Below are 20640 nucleotides of genomic sequence, written 5' to 3' on the forward strand. Positions count from 1 at the left end.
GTCCTGCAGTATAATGGAGCCAACATCCAGCTGGTAGTAGTGTATAATGACCCGTCCTGCAGTATAATGGAACCAACATCCAGCTGGTAGTAGTGTATAATGACCCCATCCTGTTGTCCTGCAGTATAATGGAGCCAACATCCAGCTGGTAGTAGTGTATAATGACCCCATCCTGTTGTCCTGCAGTATAATGGAGCCAACATCCAGCTGGTAGTAGTGTATAATGACCCCATCCTGTTGTCCTGCAGTATAATGGAGCCAACATCCAGCTGGTAGTAGTGTATAATGACCCGTCCTGTTGTCCTGCAGTATAATGGAACCAACATCCAGCTGGTAGTAGTGTATAATGACCCATCCTGTTGTCCTGCAGTATAATGGAACCAACATCCAGCTGGTAGTAGTGTATAATGACCCCATCCTGTTGTCCTGCAGTATAATGGAGCCAACATCCAGCTGGTAGTAGTGTATAATGACCCCCATCCTGTTGTCCTGCAGTATAATGGAACCAACATCCAGCTGGTAGTAGTGTGTAATGACCCCATCCTGTTGTCCTGCAGTATAATGGAACCAACATCCAGCTGGTAGTAGTGTATAATGACCCATCCTGTTGTCCTGCAGTATAATAGAACCAACATCCAGATGGTATTAGTGTATAATGACCCCATCCTGTTGTCCTGCAGTATAATGGAGCCAACATCCAGCTGGTAGTAGTGTATAATGACCCGTCCTGTTGTCCTGGCAGTATAATGGAGCCAACATCCAGCTGGTAGTAGTGTATAATGACCCGTCCTGCAGTATAATGGAACCAACATCCAGCTGGTAGTAGTGTATAATGACCCGTCCTGTTGTCCTGGCAGTATAATGGAGCCAACATCCAGCTGGTAGTAGTGTATAATGACCCATCCTGCAGTATAATGGAGCCAACATCCAGCTGGTAGTAGTGTATAATGACCCCATCCTGTTGTCCTGCAGTATAATGGAACCAACATCCAGCTGGTAGTAGTGTATAATGACCCATCCTGTTGTCCTGCAGTATAATGGAGCCAACATCCAGCTGGTAGTAGTGTATAATGACCCCGTCCTGTTGTCCTGCAGTATAATGGAACCAACATCCAGCTGGTAGTAGTGTATCCATCCTGTTGTCCTGCAGTATAATGGAGCCAACATCCAGCTGGTAGTAGTGTATAATGACCCCGTCCTGTTGTCCTGCAGTATAATGGAGCCAACATCCAGCTGGTAGTAGTGTATAATGACCCCATCCTGTTGTCCTGCAGTATAATGGAGCCAACATCCAGCTGGTAGTAGTGTATAATGACCCGTCCTGCAGTATAATGGAACCAACATCCAGCTGGTAGTAGTGTATAATGACCCATCCTGCAGTATAATGGAGCCAACATCCAGCTGGTAGTAGTGTATAATGACCCCATCCTGTTGTCCTGCAGTATAATGGAGCCAACATCCAGCTGGTAGTAGTGTATAATGACCCCATCCTGTTGTCCTGCAGTATAATGGAGCCAACATCCAGCTGGTAGTAGTGTATAATGACCCGTCCTGTTGTCCTGCAGTATAATGGAACCAACATCCAGCTGGTAGTAGTGTATAATGACCCATCCTGTTGTCCTGCAGTATAATGGAACCAACATCCAGCTGGTAGTAGTGTATAATGACCCCATCCTGTTGTCCTGCAGTATAATGGAGCCAACATCCAGCTGGTAGTAGTGTATAATGACCCCATCCTGTTGTCCTGCAGTATAATGGAGCCAACATCCAGCTGGTAGTAGTGTATAATGACCCCATCCTGTTGTCCTGCAGTATAATGGAACCAACATCCAGCTGGTAGTAGTGTATAATGACCCATCCTGTTGTCCTGCAGTATAATAGAACCAACATCCAGCTGGTAGTAGTGTATAATGACCCGTCCTGTTGTCCTGCAGTATAATGGAACCAACATCCAGCTGGTAGTAGTGTATAATGACCCCATCCTGTTGTCCTGCAGTATAATGGAGCCAACATCCAGCTGGTAGTAGTGTATAATGACCCATCCTGCACTATAATGGAACCAACATCCAGCTGGTAGTAGTGTATAATGACCCGTCCTGTTGTCCTGGCAGTATAATGGAGCCAACATCCAGCTGGTAGTAGTGTATAATGACCCCATCCTGTTGTCCTGCAGTATAATGGAGCCAACATCCAGCTGGTAGTAGTGTATAATGACCCATCCTGCACTATAATGGAACCAACATCCAGCTGGTAGTAGTGTATAATGACCCGTCCTGTTGTCCTGGCAGTATAATGGAACCAACATCCAGCTGGTAGTAGTGTATCCATCCTGTTGTCCTGCAGTATAATGGAGCCAACATCCAGCTGGTAGTAGTGTATAATGACCCGTCCTGCAGTATAATGGAACCAACATCCAGCTGGTAGTAGTGTATAATGACCCGTCCTGTTGTCCTGGCAGTATAATGGAGCCAACATCCAGCTGGTAGTAGTGTATAATGACCCATCCTGCAGTATAATGGAGCCAACATCCAGCTGGTAGTAGTGTATAATGACCCATCCTGTTGTCCTGCAGTATAATGGAGCCAACATCCAGCTGGTTGTAGTGTATAATGACCCGTCCTGTTGTCCTGCAGTATAATGGAACCAACATCCAGCTGGTAGTAGTGTATAATGACCCGTCCTGTTGTCCTGCAGTATAATGGAGCCAACATCCAGCTGGTAGTAGTGTATAATGACCCCATCCTGTTGTCCTGCAGTATAATGGAACCAACATCCAGCTGGTAGTAGTGTATAATGACCCCATCCTGTTGTCCTGCAGTATAATGGAACCAACATCCAGCTGGTAGTAGTGTATAATGACCCATCCTGTTGTCCTGCAGTATAATGGAACCAACATCCAGCTGGTAGTAGTGTATAATGACCCCATCCTGTTGTCCTGCAGTTTAATGGAACCAACATCCAGCTGGTAGTAGTGTATAATGACCCGTCCTGCAGTATAATGGAGCCAACATCCAGCTGGTAGTAGTGTATAATGACCCATCCTGTTGTCCTGCAGTATAATGGAAACAACATCCAGCTGGTAGTAGTGTATAATGACCCCATCCTGTTGTCCTGCAGTATAATGGAGCCAACATCCAGCTGGTAGTAGTGTATAATGACCCCATCCTGTTGTCCTGCAGTATAATGGAACCAACATCCAGCTGGTAGTAGTGTATAATGACCCATCCTGTTGTCCTGCAGTATAATGGAAACAACATCCAGCTGGTAGTAGTGTATAATGACCCGTCCTGCAGTATAATGGAACCAACATCCAGCTGGTAGTAGTGTATAATGACCCCGTCCTGTTGTCCTGCAGTATAATGGAACCAACATCCAGCTGGTAGTAGTGTATAATGACCCCATCCTGTTTTCCTGCAGTATAATGGAACCAACATCCAGCTGGTAGTAGTGTATAATGACCCGTCCTGTTGTCCTGCAGTATAATGGAACCAACATCCAGCTGGTAGTAGTGTATAATGACCCGTCCTGTTGTCCTGCAGTATAATGGAACCAACATCCAGCTGGTAGTAGTGTATAATGACCCCATCCTGTTGTCCTGCAGTATAATGGAACCAACATCCAGCTGGTAGTAGTGTATAATGACCCGTCCTGCAGTATAATGGAACCAACATCCAGCTGGTAGTAGTGTATAATGACCCGTCCTGCAGTATAATGGAACCAACATCCAGCTGGTAGTAGTGTATAATGACCCATCCTGCAGTATAATGGAACCAACATCCAGCTGGTAGTAGTGTATAATGACCCATCCTGTTGTCCTGCAGTATAATGGAACCAACATCCAGCTGGTAGTAGTGTATAATGACCCCATCCTGTTGTCCTGCAGTTTAATGGAACCAACATCCAGCTGGTAGTAGTGTATAATGACCCGTCCTGCAGTATAATGGAGCCAACATCCAGCTGGTAGTAGTGTATAATGACCCGTCCTGTTGTCCTGCAGTATAATGGAACCAACATCCAGCTGGTAGTAGTGTATAATGACCCCATCCTGTTGTCCTGCAGTATAATGGAACCAACATCCAGCTGGTAGTAGTGTATAATGACCCATCCTGTTGTCCTGCAGTATAATGGAGCCAACATCCAGCTGGTAGTAGTGTATAATGACCCATCCTGTTGTCCTGCAGTATAATGGAACCAACATCCAGCTGGTAGTAGTGTATAATGACCCATCCTGTTGTCCTGCAGTATAATGGAGCCAACATCCAGCTGGTAGTAGTGTATAATGACCCATCCTGTTGTCCTGCAGTATAATGGAACCAACATCCAGCTGGTAGTAGTGTATAATGACCCATCCTGTTGTCCTGCAGTATAATGGAGCCAACATCCAGCTGGTAGTAGTGTATAATGACCCGTCCTGTTGTCCTGCAGTATAATGGAGCCAACATCCAGCTGGTAGTAGTGTATAATGACCCCATCCTGTTGTCCTGCAGTATAATGGAACCAACATCCAGCTGGTAGTAGTGTATAATGACCCCATCCTGTTGTCCTGCAGTATAATGGAACCAACATCCAGCTGGTAGTAGTGTATAATGACCCATCCTGTTGTCCTGCAGTATAATGGAACCAACATCCAGCTGGTAGTAGTGTATAATGACCCCATCCTGTTGTCCTGCAGTTTAATGGAACCAACATCCAGCTGGTAGTAGTGTATAATGACCCGTCCTGCAGTATAATGGAGCCAACATCCAGCTGGTAGTAGTGTATAATGACCCGTCCTGTTGTCCTGCAGTATAATGGAACCAACATCCAGCTGGTAGTAGTGTATAATGACCCCCATCCTGTTGTCTTGCAGTATAATGGAGCCAACATCCAGCTGGTAGTAGTGTATAATGACCCATCCTGTTGTCCTGCAGTATAATGGAACCAACATCCAGCTGGTAGTAGTGTATAATGACCCCATCCTGTTGTCCTGCAGTATAATGGAAACAACATCCAGCTGGTAGTACTGTATAATGACCCATCCTGTTGTCCTGCAGTATAATGGAACCAACATCCAGCTGGTAGTAGTGTATAATGACCCCATCCTGTTGTCCTGCAGTATAATGGAAACAACATCCAGCTGGTAGTAGTGTATAATGACCCATCCTGTTGTCCTGCAGTATAATGGAAACAACATCCAGCTGGTAGTAGTGTATAATGACCCCATCCTGTTGTCCTGCAGTATAATGGAGCCAACATCCAGCTGGTAGTAGTGTATAATGACCCATCCTGTTGTCCTGCAGTATAATGGAACCAACATCCAGCTGGTAGTAGTGTATAATGACCCCATCCTGTTGTCCTGCAGTATAATGGAACCAACATCCAGCTGGTAGTAGTGTATAATGACCCCATCCTGTTTTCCTGCAGTATAATGGAACCAACATCCAGCTGGTAGTAGTGTATAATGACCCGTCCTGCAGTATAATGGAACCAACATCCAGCTGGTAGTAGTGTATAATGACCCGTCCTGCAGTATAATGGAACCAACATCCAGCTGGTAGTAGTGTATAATGACCCATCCTGCAGTATAATGGAGCCAACATCCAGCTGGTAGTAGTGTATAATGACCCATCCTGCAGTATAATGGAGCCAACATCCAGCTGGTAGTAGTGTATAATGACCCCATCCTGTTGTCCTGCAGTATAATGGAACCAACATCCAGCTGGTAGTAGTGTATAATGACCCATCCTGTTGTCCTGCAGTATAATGGAGCCAACATCCAGCTGGTAGTAGTGTATAATGACCCGTCCTGTTGTCCTGCAGTATAATGGAACCAACATCCAGCTGGTAGTAGTGTATAATGACCCATCCTGCAGTATAATGGAACCAACATCCAGCTGGTAGTAGTGTATAATGACCCGTCCTGCAGTATAATGGAGCCAACATCCAGCTGGTAGTAGTGTATAATGACCCCCATCCTGTTGTCCTGCAGTATAATGGAGCCAACATCCAGCTGGTAGTAGTGTATAATGACCCCCATCCTGTTGTCCTGCAGTATAATGGAACCAACATCCAGCTGGTAGTAGTGTATAATGACCCATCCTGTTGTCCTGCAGTATAATGTAACCAACATCCAGCTGGTAGTAGTGTATAATGACCCATCCTGTTGTCCTGCAGTATAATGGAGCCAACATCCAGCTGGTAGTAGTGTATAATGACCCGTCCTGTTGTCCTGCAGTATAATGGAACCAACATCCAGCTGGTAGTAGTGTATAATGACCCGTCCTGTTGTCCTGCAGTATAATGGAACCAACATCCAGCTGGTAGTAGTGTATAATGACCCCATCCTGTTGTCCTGCAGTATAATGGAACCAACATCCAGCTGGTAGTAGTGTATAATGACCCCATCCTGTTGTCCTGCAGTATAATGGAACCAACATCCAGCTGGTAGTAGTGTATAATGACCCATCCTGTTGTCCTGCAGTATAATGGAACCAACATCCAGCTGGTAGTAGTGTATAATGACCCGTCCTGCAGTATAATGGAGCCAACATCCAGCTGGTAGTAGTGTATAATGACCCATCCTGTTGTCCTGCAGTATAATGGAAACAACATCCAGCTGGTAGTAGTGTATAATGACCCCATCCTGTTGTCCTGCAGTATAATGGAGCCAACATCCAGCTGGTAGTAGTGTATAATGACCCCATCCTGTTGTCCTGCAGTATAATGGAACCAACATCCAGCTGGTAGTAGTGTATAATGACCCATCCTGTTGTCCTGCAGTATAATGGAAACAACATCCAGCTGGTAGTAGTGTATAATGACCCGTCCTGCAGTATAATGGAACCAACATCCAGCTGGTAGTAGTGTATAATGACCCCGTCCTGTTGTCCTGCAGTATAATGGAACCAACATCCAGCTGGTAGTAGTGTATAATGACCCCATCCTGTTTTCCTGCAGTATAATGGAACCAACATCCAGCTGGTAGTAGTGTATAATGACCCGTCCTGTTGTCCTGCAGTATAATGGAACCAACATCCAGCTGGTAGTAGTGTATAATGACCCGTCCTGTTGTCCTGCAGTATAATGGAACCAACATCCAGCTGGTAGTAGTGTATAATGACCCCATCCTGTTGTCCTGCAGTATAATGGAACCAACATCCAGCTGGTAGTAGTGTATAATGACCCGTCCTGCAGTATAATGGAACCAACATCCAGCTGGTAGTAGTGTATAATGACCCGTCCTGCAGTATAATGGAACCAACATCCAGCTGGTAGTAGTGTATAATGACCCATCCTGCAGTATAATGGAACCAACATCCAGCTGGTAGTAGTGTATAATGACCCATCCTGTTGTCCTGCAGTATAATGGAACCAACATCCAGCTGGTAGTAGTGTATAATGACCCCATCCTGTTGTCCTGCAGTTTAATGGAACCAACATCCAGCTGGTAGTAGTGTATAATGACCCGTCCTGCAGTATAATGGAGCCAACATCCAGCTGGTAGTAGTGTATAATGACCCGTCCTGTTGTCCTGCAGTATAATGGAACCAACATCCAGCTGGTAGTAGTGTATAATGACCCCCATCCTGTTGTCTTGCAGTATAATGGAGCCAACATCCAGCTGGTAGTAGTGTATAATGACCCATCCTGTTGTCCTGCAGTATAATGGAACCAACATCCAGCTGGTAGTAGTGTATAATGACCCCATCCTGTTGTCCTGCAGTATAATGGAAACAACATCCAGCTGGTAGTAGTGTATAATGACCCATCCTGTTGTCCTGCAGTATAATGGAACCAACATCCAGCTGGTAGTAGTGTATAATGACCCCATCCTGTTGTCCTGCAGTATAATGGAAACAACATCCAGCTGGTAGTAGTGTATAATGACCCATCCTGTTGTCCTGCAGTATAATGGAAACAACATCCAGCTGGTAGTAGTGTATAATGACCCCATCCTGTTGTCCTGCAGTATAATGGAGCCAACATCCAGCTGGTAGTAGTGTATAATGACCCATCCTGTTGTCCTGCAGTATAATGGAACCAACATCCAGCTGGTAGTAGTGTATAATGACCCGTCCTGCAGTATAATGGAACCAACATCCAGCTGGTAGTAGTGTATAATGACCCGTCCTGCAGTATAATGGAACCAACATCCAGCTGGTAGTAGTGTATAATGACCCATCCTGCAGTATAATGGAACCAACATCCAGCTGGTAGTAGTGTATAATGACCCATCCTGTTGTCCTGCAGTATAATGGAACCAACATCCAGCTGGTAGTAGTGTATAATGACCCCATCCTGTTTTCCTGCAGTATAATGGAACCAACATCCAGCTGGTAGTAGTGTATAATGACCCGTCCTGCAGTATAATGGAACCAACATCCAGCTGGTAGTAGTGTATAATGACCCGTCCTGCAGTATAATGGAACCAACATCCAGCTGGTAGTAGTGTATAATGACCCATCCTGCAGTATAATGGAACCAACATCCAGCTGGTAGTAGTGTATAATGACCCATCCTGTTGTCCTGCAGTATAATGGAACCAACATCCAGCTGGTAGTAGTGTATAATGACCCATCCTGTTGTCCTGCAGTATAATGGAACCAACATCCAGCTGGTAGTAGTGTATAATGACCCGTCCTGCAGTATAATGGAACCAACATCCAGCTGGTAGTAGTGTATAATGACCCGTCCTGCACTATAATGGAACCAACATCCAGCTGGTAGTAGTGTATAATGACCCCGTCCTGTTGTCCTGCAGTATAATGGAACCAACATCCAGCTGGTAGTAGTGTATAATGACCCCATCCTGTTGTCCTGCAGTATAATGGAACCAACATCCAGCTGGTAGTAGTGTATAATGACCCATCCTGTTGTCCTGCAGTATAATGGAGCCAACATCCAGCTGGTAGTAGTGTATAATGACCCATCCTGTTGTCCTGCAGTATAATGGAACCAACATCCAGCTGGTAGTAGTGTATAATGACCCATCCTGTTGTCCTGCAGTATAATGGAGCCAACATCCAGCTGGTAGTAGTGTATAATGACCCATCCTGTTGTCCTGCAGTATAATGGAACCAACATCCAGCTGGTAGTAGTGTATAATGACCCATCCTGTTGTCCTGCAGTATAATGGAGCCAACATCCAGCTGGTAGTAGTGTATAATGACCCGTCCTGTTGTCCTGCAGTATAATGGAGCCAACATCCAGCTGGTAGTAGTGTATAATGACCCCATCCTGTTGTCCTGCAGTATAATGGAACCAACATCCAGCTGGTAGTAGTGTATAATGACCCATCCTGTTGTCCTGCAGTATAATGGAACCAACATCCAGCTGGTAGTAGTGTATAATGACCCCATCCTGTTGTCCTGCAGTATAATGGAACCAACATCCAGCTGGTAGTAGTGTATAATGACCCGTCCTGTTGTCCTGCAGTATAATGGAACCAACATCCAGCTGGTAGTAGTGTATAATGACCCCATCCTGTTGTCCTGCAGTATAATGGAACCAACATCCAGCTGGTAGTAGTGTATAATGACCCATCCTGTTGTCCTGCAGTATAATGGAACCAACATCCAGCTGGTAGTAGTGTATAATGACCCCATCCTGTTGTCCTGCAGTATAATGGAGCCAACATCCAGCTGGTAGTAGTGTATAATGACCCATCCTGTTGTCCTGCAGTATAATGGAACCAACATCCAGCTGGTAGTAGTGTATAATGACCCGTCCTGCAGTATAATGGAACCAACATCCAGCTGGTAGTAGTGTATAATGACCCGTCCTGCAGTATAATGGAACCAACATCCAGCTGGTAGTAGTGTATAATGACCCATCCTGCAGTATAATGGAACCAACATCCAGCTGGTAGTAGTGTATAATGACCCATCCTGTTGTCCTGCAGTATAATGGAACCAACATCCAGCTGGTAGTAGTGTATAATGACCCCATCCTGTTTTCCTGCAGTATAATGGAACCAACATCCAGCTGGTAGTAGTGTATAATGACCCGTCCTGCAGTATAATGGAACCAACATCCAGCTGGTAGTAGTGTATAATGACCCGTCCTGCAGTATAATGGAACCAACATCCAGCTGGTAGTAGTGTATAATGACCCATCCTGCAGTATAATGGAACCAACATCCAGCTGGTAGTAGTGTATAATGACCCATCCTGTTGTCCTGCAGTATAATGGAACCAACATCCAGCTGGTAGTAGTGTATAATGACCCATCCTGTTGTCCTGCAGTATAATGGAACCAACATCCAGCTGGTAGTAGTGTATAATGACCCGTCCTGCACTATAATGGAACCAACATCCAGCTGGTAGTAGTGTATAATGACCCCGTCCTGTTGTCCTGCAGTATAATGGAACCAACATCCAGCTGGTAGTAGTGTATAATGACCCCATCCTGTTGTCCTGCAGTATAATGGAACCAACATCCAGCTGGTAGTAGTGTATAATGACCCATCCTGTTGTCCTGCAGTATAATGGAGCCAACATCCAGCTGGTAGTAGTGTATAATGACCCATCCTGTTGTCCTGCAGTATAATGGAACCAACATCCAGCTGGTAGTAGTGTATAATGACCCATCCTGTTGTCCTGCAGTATAATGGAGCCAACATCCAGCTGGTAGTAGTGTATAATGACCCGTCCTGCAGTATAATGGAGCCAACATCCAGCTGGTAGTAGTGTATAATGACCCATCCTGCAGTATAATGGAACCAACATCCAGCTGGTAGTAGTGTATAATGACCCCATCCTGTTGTCCTGCAGTATAATGGAACCAACATCCAGCTGGTAGTAGTGTATAATGACCCATCCTGTTGTCCTGCAGTATAATGGAACCAACATCCAGCTGGTAGTAGTGTATAATGACCCATCCTGTTGTCCTGCAGTATAATGGAACCAACATCCAGCTGGTAGTAGTGTATAATGACCCGTCCTGTTGTCCTGCAGTATAATGGAACCAACATCCAGCTGGTAGTAGTGTATAATGACCCCATCCTGTTGTCCTGCAGTATAATGGAACCAACATCCAGCTGGTAGTAGTGTATAATGACCCATCCTGTTGTCCTGCAGTATAATGGAACCAACATCCAGCTGGTAGTAGTGTATAATGACCCATCCTGTTGTCCTGCAGTATAATGGAACCAACATCCAGCTGGTAGTAGTGTATAATGACCCCATCCTGTTGTCCTGCAGTATAATGGAGCCAACATCCAGCTGCTGGACCTGCCAGGAATCATAGAAGGAGCGTCCCAAGGTACAGTAACGGGTTACCAGGTGTATTATCTACTGTAGAGAGAGGAGGGGTGGTGGAGGGTTTGCTGCCTCGTTCAGTAGACAAACGGTGTGGAACGTTTGCAGATAGAAATGCCGTAATTAGAGTCTTAGTTATACATGTCGGAGAGCGCTGTGTTTGTTCTACGTGACGTATTTCTATCTATCTGCTGAACGCACCCCTGGTGGTAATCCTGAGAGGCTTTTGGTATCTCTCAATAACGTGGGCGGGATTAATGTAGAGCGCTGTGTTATCGCTCAATAACGTGGGTGGGATTAATGTAGAGCGCTGTGTTATCTCTGAGCTCTTAATGTAAAGCGCTGTGTTATCTCTGAGCTGTTAATGTAGAGCGCTGTGTTATCTCTGAGCTATTAATGTAGAGCGCTGTGTTATCTCTGAGCTATTAATGTAGAGCGCTGTGTTATCTCTGAGCTATTAATGTAGAGCGCTGTGTTATCTCTGAGCTATTAATGTAGAGCCCTGTGTTATCTGTGAGCTATTAATTAATGTAGAGCGCTGTGTTATCTCTGAGCTATTAATTTAGAGCCCTGTGTTATCTCTGAGCTATTAATTAATGTAGATCGCTGTGTTATCTCTGAGCTGTTAATGTAGAGCGCTGTGTTATCTCTGAGCTGTTAATGTAGAGCGCTGTGTTATCTCTGAGCTATTAATGTAGAGCGCTGTGTTATCTCTGAGCTATTAATGTAGAGCGCTGTGTTATCTCTGAGCTATTAATGTAGAGCGCTGTGTTATCTCTGAGCTGTTAATGTAGAGCGCTGTGTTATCTCTGAGCTATTAATTAATGTAGAGCGCTGTGTTATCTCTGAGCTATTAATTATTGTAGAGCGCTGTGTTATCTCTGAGCTATTAATGTAGAGCGCTGTGTTATCTCTGAGCTATTAATTATTGTAGAGAGCTGTGTTATCTCTGAGCTATTAATTAATGTAGAGCCCTGTGTTATCTCTGAGCTATTAATGTAGAGCGCTGTGTTATCTCTGAGCTATTAATTAATGTAGAGCGCTGTGTTATCTCTGAGCTGTTAATTAATGTAGAGCGCTGTGTTATCTCTGAGCTGTTAATTAATGTAGAGCGCTGTGTTATCTCTGAGCTATTAATGTAGAGCGCTGTGTTATCTGTGAGCTATTAATTAATGTAAAGCGCTGTGTTATCTCTGAGCTATTATTGTAGAGCGCTGTGTTATCTCTGAGCTATTAATGTAGAGCGCTGTGTTATCTCTGAGCTATTAATGTAGAGCGCTGTGTTATCTCTGAGCTATTAATGTAGAGCGCTGTGTTATCTCTGAGCTATTAATGTAGAGCGCTGTGTTATCTCTGAGCTGTTAATGTAGAGCGCTGTGTTATCTCTGAGCTATTAATGTAGAGCGCTGTGTTATCTCTGAGCTATTAATATAGAGCGCTGCGTTATCTCTGAGCTATTAATTAATGTAGAGCACTGTGTTATCTCTGAGCTATTAATTAATGTAGAGCGCTGTGTTATCTCTGAGCTATTAATGTAGAGCGCTGTGTTATCTCTGAGCTATTAATGTAGAGCGCTGTGTTATCTCTGAGCTGTTAATGTAGAGCGCTGTGGTATCTCTGAGCTGTTAATGTAGAGCGCTGTGTTATCTCTGAGCTATTAATTAATGTAGAGCGCTGTGTTATCTCTGAGCTATTAATTAATGTAGAGCGCCGTGTTATCTCTGAGCTATTAATTAATGTAGAGCGCTGTGTTATCTCTGAGCTATTAATGTAGAGCGCTGTGTTATCTCTGAGCTATTAATGTAGAGCGCTGTGTTATCTCTGAGCTATTAATGTAGAGCGCTGTGTTATCTCTGAGCTGTTAATGTAGAGCGCTGTGTTATCTCTGAGCTGTTAATGTAGAGCGCTGTGTTATCTCTGAGCTGTTAATGTAGAGCGCTGTGTTATCTCTGAGCTATTAATGTAGAGCGCTGTGTTATCTCTGAGCTATTAATGTAGAGCACTGTGTTATCTCTGAGCTATTAATGTAGAGCGCTGTGTTATCTCTGAGCTATTAATGTAGAGCGCTGTGTTATCTCTGAGCTATTAATTAATGTAGAGCGCTGTGTTATCTCTGAGCTATTAATTAATGTAGAGCGCTGTGTTATCTCTGAGCTGTTAATTAATGTAGAGCGCTGTGTTATCTCTGAGCTGTTAATGTAGAGCGCTGTGTTATCTCTGAGCTATTAATGTAGAGCGCTGTGTTATCTCTGAGCTATTAATGTAGAGCCCTGTGTTATCTCTGAGCTATTAATGTAGAGCCCTGTGTTATCTCTGAGCTGTTAATTAATGTAGAGCGCCGTGTTATCTCTGAGCTATTAATGTAGAGCGCCGTGTTATCTCTGAGCTGTTAATGTAGAGCGCTGTGTTATCTCTTAGCTATTAATGTAGAGCGCCGTGTTATCTCTGAGCTATTAATGTAGAGCGCTGTGTTATCTCTGAGCTATTAATGTAGAGCGCTGTGTTATCTCTGAGCTATTAATGTAGAGCGCTGTGTTATCTCTGAGCTATTAATTATTGTAGAGCGCTGTGTTATCTCTGAGCTATTAATGTAGAGCGCTGTGTTATCTCTGAGCTGTTAATGTAGAGCGCTGTGTTATCTCTGAGCTGTTAATTAATGTAGAGCGCTGTGTTATCTCTGAGCTATTAATGTAGAGCGCTGTGTTATCTCTGAGCTATTAATGTAGAGCGCTGTGTTATCTCTGAGCTGTTAATGTAGAGCGCTGTGTTATCTCTGAGCTATTAATGTAGAGCGCTGTGTTATCTCTGAGCTGTTAATTAATGTAGAGCGCTGTGTTATCTCTGAGCTGTTAATTAATGTAGAGCGCTGTGTTATCTCTGAGCTATTAATGTAGAGCGCTGTGTTATCTCTGAGCTATTAATGTAGAGCGCTGTGTTATCTCTGAGCTATTAATGTAGAGCGCTGTGTTATCTCTGAGCTATTAATTATTGTAGAGCGCTGTGTTATCTCTGAGCTATTAATGTAGAGCCCTGTGTTATCTCTGAGCTATTAATGTAGAGCGCTGTCAGCTCTTCCACCACCAATAAGAGGCCTTTTGTGATTGGATGATGATTTAAACTCTTTGTTGTGATTGGGTGACCTCTGACCTGTGTGTGTGTTTGTGTGTGTGTGTGTGTGTGTGTGTGTGTGTGTGTGTGTGTGTGTGTGTGTTTCATAGGTAAGGGTCGAGGTCGGCAGGTCATTGCTGTTGCCAGGACAGCAGACGTGGTCATCATGATGCTGGACGCCACGAAGGGAGACGTCCAGAGGTGATTGGCTGTTCTGATCAGCTGGTTACTAACCGCTAACCCGTCTAGGGTCTGTCCCAGCTGGTTACTAACCGCTAACCCGTCTAGGGTCTGTCCCAGCTGGTTACTAACTGCTAACCCGTCTAGGGTCTGTCCCAGCTGGTTACTAACTGCTAACCCGTCTAGGGTCTGTCCCAGCTGGTTACTAACTGCTAACCCGTCTAGGGTCTGTCCCAGCTGGTTACTAACTGCTAACCCGTCTAGGGTCTGTCCCAGCTGGTTACTAACTGCTAACCCGTCTAGGGTCTGTCCCAGCTGGTTACTAACTGCTAACCCGTCTAGGGTCTGTCCCAGCTGGTTACTAACTGCTAACCCGTCTAGGGTCTGTCCCAGCTGGTTACTAACTGCTAACCCGTCTAGGGTCTGTCCCAGCTGGTTACTAACTGCTAACCCGTCTAGGGTCTGTCCCAGCTGGTTACTAACTGCTAACCCGTCTAGGGTCTGTCCCAGCTGGTTACTAACTGCTAACCCGTCTAGGGTCTGTCCCAGCTGGTTACTAACTGCTAACCCGTCTAGGGTCTGTCCCAGCTGGTTACTAACCGCTAACCCGTCTAGGGTCTGTCCCAGCTGGTTACTAACCGCTAACCCGTCTAGGGTCTGTCCCAGCTGGTTACTAACCGCTAACCCGTCTAGGGTCTGTCCCAGCTGGTTACTAACCGCTAACCCGTCTAGGGTCTGTCCCAGCTGGTTACTAACTGCTAACCCGTCTAGGGTCTGTCCCAGCTGGTTACTAACCGCTAACCCGTCTAGGGTCTGTCCCAGCTGGTTACTAACTGCTAACCCGTCTAGGGTCTGTCCCAGCTGGTTACTAACCGCTAACCCGTCTAGGGTCTGTCCCAGCTGGTTACTAACTGCTAACCCGTCTAGGGTCTGTCCCAGCTGGTTACTAACCGCTAACCCGTCTAGGGTCTGTCCCAGCTGGTTACTAACCGCTAACCCGTCTAGGGTCTGTCCCAGCTGGTTACTAACTGCTAACCCGTCTAGGGTCTGTCCCAGCTGGTTACTAACCGCTAACCCGTCTAGGGTCTGTCCCAGCTGGTTACCAACTGCTAACCCGTCTAGGGTCTGTCCCAGCTGGTTACTAACTGCTAACCCGTCTAGGGTCTGTCCCAGCTGGTTACTAACTGCTAACCCGTCTAGGGTCTGTCCCAGCTGGTTACTAACTGCTAACCCGTCTAGGGTCTGTCCCAGCTGGTTACTAACTGCTAACCCGTCTAGGGTCTGTCCCAGCTGGTTACTAACTGCTAACCCGTCTAGGGTCTGTCCCAGCTGGTTACTAACTGCTAACCCGTCTAGGGTCTGTCCCAGCTGGTTACTAACTGCTAACCCGTCTAGGGTCTGTCCCAGCTGGTTACTAACCGCTAACCCGTCTAGGGTCTGTCCCAGCTGGTTACTAACCGCTAACCCGTCTAGGGTCTGTCCCAGCTGGTTACTAACTGCTAACCCGTCTAGGGTCTGTCCCAGCTGGTTACTAACTGCTAACCCGTCTAGGGTCTGTCCCAGCTGGTTACTAACTGCTAACCCGTCTAGGGTCTGTCCCAGCTGGTTACTAACTGCTAACCCGTCTAGGGTCTGTCCCAGCTGGTTACTAACTGCTAACCCGTCTAGGGTCTGTCCCAGCTGGTTACTAACTGCTAACCCGTCTAGGGTCTGTCCCAGCTGGTTACTAACTGCTAACCCGTCTAGGGTCTGTCCCAGCTGGTTACTAACTGCTAACCCGTCTAGGGTCTGTCCCAGCTGGTTACTAACTGCTAACCCGTCTAGGGTCTGTCCCAGCTGGTTACTAACTGCTAACCCGTCTAGGGTCTGTCCCAGCTGGTTACTAACTGCTAACCCGTCTAGGGTCTGTCCCAGCTGGTTACTAACTGCTAACCCGTCTAGGGTCTGTCCCAGCTGGTTACTAACTGCTAACCCGTCTAGGGTCTGTCCCAGCTGGTTACTAACTGCTAACCCGTCTAGGGTCTGTCCCAGCTGGTTACTAACTGCTAACCCGTCTAGGGTCTGTCCCAGCTGGTTACTAACTGCTAACCCGTCTAGGGTCTGTCCCAGCTGGTTACTAACTGCTAACCCGTCTAGGGTCTGTCCCAGCTGGTTACTAACTGCTAACCCGTCTAGGGTCTGTCCCAGCTGGTTACTAACTGCTAACCCGTCTAGGGTCTGTCCCAGCTGGTTACTAACTGCTAACCCGTCTAGGGTCTGTCCCAGCTGGTTACTAACTGCTAACCCGTCTAGGGTCTGTCCCAGCTGGTTACTAACTGCTAACCCGTCTAGGGTCTGTCCCAGCTGGTTACTAACTGCTAACCCGTCTAGGGTCTGTCCCAGCTGGTTACTAACTGCTAACCCGTCTAGGGTCTGTCCCAGCTGGTTACTAACTGCTAACCCGTCTAGGGTCTGTCCCAGCTGGTTACTAACTGCTAACCCGTCTAGGGTCTGTCCCAGCTGGTTACTAACTGCTAACCCGTCTAGGGTCTGTCCCAGCTGGTTACTAACTGCTAACCCGTCTAGGGTCTGTCCCAGCTGGTTACTAACTGCTAACCCGTCTAGGGTCTGTCCCAGCTGGTTACTAACTGCTAACCCGTCTAGGGTCTGTCCCAGCTGGTTACTAACTGCTAACCCGTCTAGGGTCTGTCCCAGCTGGTTACTAACTGCTAACCCGTCTAGGGTCTGTCCCAGCTGGTTACTAACTGCTAACCCGTCTAGGGTCTGTCCCAGCTGGTTACTAACTGCTAACCCGTCTAGGGTCTGTCCCAGCTGGTTACTAACTGCTAACCCGTCTAGGGTCTGTCCCAGCTGGTTACTAACTGCTAACCCGTCTAGGGTCTGTCCCAGCTGGTTACTAACTGCTAACCCGTCTAGGGTCTGTCCCAGCTGGTTACTAACTGCTAACCCGTCTAGGGTCTGTCCCAGCTGGTTACTAACTGCTAACCCGTCTAGGGTCTGTCCCAGCTGGTTACTAACTGCTAACCCGTCTAGGGTCTGTCCCAGCTGGTTACTAACTGCTAACCCGTCTAGGGTCTGTCCCAGCTGGTTACTAACTGCTAACCCGTCTAGGGTCTGTCCCAGCTGGTTACTAACTGCTAACCCGTCTAGGGTCTGTCCCAGCTGGTTACTAACTGCTAACCCGTCTAGGGTCTGTCCCAGCTGGTTACTAACTGCTAACCCGTCTAGGGTCTGTCCCAGCTGGTTACTAACTGCTAACCCGTCTAGGGTCTGTCCCAGCTGGTTACTAACTGCTAACCCGTCTAGGGTCTGTCCCAGCTGGTTACTAACTGCTAACCCGTCTAGGGTCTGTCCCAGCTGGTTACTAACTGCTAACCCGTCTAGGGTCTGTCCCAGCTGGTTACTAACTGCTAACCCGTCTAGGGTCTGTCCCAGCTGGTTACTAACTGCTAACCCGTCTAGGGTCTGTCCCAGCTGGTTACTAACTGCTAACCCGTCTAGGGTCTGTCCCAGCTGGTTACTAACTGCTAACCCGTCTAGGGTCTGTCCCAGCTGGTTACTAACTGCTAACCCGTCTAGGGTCTGTCCCAGCTGGTTACTAACTGCTAACCCGTCTAGGGTCTGTCCCAGCTGGTTACTAACTGCTAACCCGTCTAGGGTCTGTCCCAGCTGGTTACTAACTGCTAACCCGTCTAGGGTCTGTCCCAGCTGGTTACTAACTGCTAACCCGTCTAGGGTCTGTCCCAGCTGGTTACTAACTGCTAACCCGTCTAGGGTCTGTCCCAGCTGGTTACTAACTGCTAACCCGTCTAGGGTCTGTCCCAGCTGGTTACTAACTGCTAACCCGTCTAGGGTCTGTCCCAGCTGGTTACTAACTGCTAACCCGTCTAGGGTCTGTCCCAGCTGGTTACTAACTGCTAACCCGTCTAGGGTCTGTCCCAGCTGGTTACTAACTGCTAACCCGTCTAGGGTCTGTCCCAGCTGGTTACTAACTGCTAACCCGTCTAGGGTCTGTCCCAGCTGGTTACTAACTGCTAACCCGTCTAGGGTCTGTCCCAGCTGGTTACTAACTGCTAACCCGTCTAGGGTCTGTCCCAGCTGGTTACTAACCGCTAACCCGTCTAGGGTCTGTCCCAGCTGGTTACTAACTGCTAACCCGTCTAGGGTCTGTCCCAGCTGGTTACTAACCGCTAACCCGTCTAGGGTCTGTCCCAGCTGGTTACTAACTGCTAACCCGTCTAGGGTCTGTCCCAGCTGGTTACTAACTGCTAACCCGTCTAGGGTCTGTCCCAGCTGGTTACTAACTGCTAACCCGTCTAGGGTCTGTCCCAGCTGGTTACTAACCGCTAACCCGTCTAGGGTCTGTCCCAGCTGGTTACTAACTGCTAACCCGTCTAGGGTCTGTCCCAGCTGGTTACTAACTGCTAACCCGTCTAGGGTCTGTCCCAGCTGGTTACTAACTGCTAACCCGTCTAGGGTCTGTCCCAGCTGGTTACTAACTGCTAACCCGTCTAGGGTCTGTCCCAGCTGGTTACTAACTGCTAACCCGTCTAGGGTCTGTCCCAGCTGGTTACTAACTGCTAACCCGTCTAGGGTCTGTCCCAGCTGGTTACTAACTGCTAACCCGTCTAGGGTCTGTCCCAGCTGGTTACTAACTGCTAACCCGTCTAGGGTCTGTCCCAGCTGGTTACTAACTGCTAACCCGTCTAGGGTCTGTCCCAGCTGGTTACTAACTGCTAACCCGTCTAGGGTCTGTCCCAGCTGGTTACTAACTGCTAACCCGTCTAGGGTCTGTCCCAGCTGGTTACTAACTGCTAACCCGTCTAGGGTCTGTCCCAGCTGGTTACTAACTGCTAACCCGTCTAGGGTCTGTCCCAGCTGGTTACTAACTGCTAACCCGTCTAGGGTCTGTCCCAGCTGGTTACTAACTGCTAACCCGTCTAGGGTCTGTCCCAGCTGGTTACTAACTGCTAACCCGTCTAGGGTCTGTCCCAGCTGGTTACTAACTGCTAACCCGTCTAGGGTCTGTCCCAGCTGGTTACTAACTGCTAACCCGTCTAGGGTCTGTCCCAGCTGGTTACTAACTGCTAACCCGTCTAGGGTCTGTCCCAGCTGGTTACTAACTGCTAACCCGTCTAGGGTCTGTCCCAGCTGGTTACTAACTGCTAACCCGTCTAGGGTCTGTCCCAGCTGGTTACTAACTGCTAACCCGTCTAGGGTCTGTCCCAGCTGGTTACTAACTGCTAACCCGTCTAGGGTCTGTCCCAGCTGGTTACTAACTGCTAACCCGTCTAGGGTCTGTCCCAGCTGGTTACTAACTGCTAACCCGTCTAGGGTCTGTCCCAGCTGGTTACTAACTGCTAACCCGTCTAGGGTCTGTCCCAGCTGGTTACTAACCGCTAACCCGTCTAGGGTCTGTCCCAGCTGGTTACTAACTGCTAACCCGTCTAGGGTCTGTCCCAGCTGGTTACTAACTGCTAACCCGTCTAGGGTCTGTCCCAGCTGGTTACTAACCGCTAACCCGTCTAGGGTCTGTCCCAGCTGGTTACTAACTGCTAACCCGTCTAGGGTCTGTCCCAGCTGGTTACTAACCGCTAACCCGTCTAGGGTCTGTCCCAGCTGGTTACTAACTGCTAACCCGTCTAGGGTCTGTCCCAGCTGGTTACTAACTGCTAACCCGTCTAGGGTCTGTCCCAGCTGGTTACTAACTGCTAACCCGTCTAGGGTCTGTCCCAGCTGGTTACTAACTGCTAACCCGTCTAGGGTCTGTCCCAGCTGGTTACTAACTGCTAACCCGTCTAGGGTCTGTCCCAGCTGGTTACTAACTGCTAACCCGTCTAGGGTCTGTCCCAGCTGGTTACTAACTGCTAACCCGTCTAGGGTCTGTCCCAGCTGGTTACTAACTGCTAACCCGTCTAGGGTCTGTCCCAGCTGGTTACTAACTGCTAACCCGTCTAGGGTCTGTCCCAGCTGGTTACTAACTGCTAACCCGTCTAGGGTCTGTCCCAGCTGGTTACTAACTGCTAACCCGTCTAGGGTCTGTCCCAGCTGGTTACTAACTGCTAACCCGTCTAGGGTCTGTCCCAGCTGGTTACTAACTGCTAACCCGTCTAGG

At 47.3% G+C, this 20640-nt stretch overlaps 1 protein-coding gene across 3 annotated transcripts in view; it reads left to right on the forward strand.

The window, feature by feature from the left end:
- LOC123732804 (developmentally-regulated GTP-binding protein 2) overlaps positions 1-20640 on the forward strand; it is a 59350-nt gene that overhangs the window by 18444 nt on the left and 20266 nt on the right. For all 3 annotated transcript variants that reach the window (XM_045712084.1, XM_045712083.1, XM_045712085.1), the window contains exons 5-6: positions 11181-11241; positions 14456-14546. In XM_045712084.1, coding sequence (XP_045568040.1) covers positions 11181-11241; positions 14456-14546 — 152 coding nt within the window. The remainder of the gene's footprint in view (positions 1-11180; positions 11242-14455; positions 14547-20640) is intronic.

This window comes from Salmo salar, unplaced genomic scaffold, assembly GCF_905237065.1.
Source record: "Salmo salar unplaced genomic scaffold, Ssal_v3.1, whole genome shotgun sequence".
Taxonomy (NCBI): domain Eukaryota; kingdom Metazoa; phylum Chordata; class Actinopteri; order Salmoniformes; family Salmonidae; genus Salmo; species Salmo salar.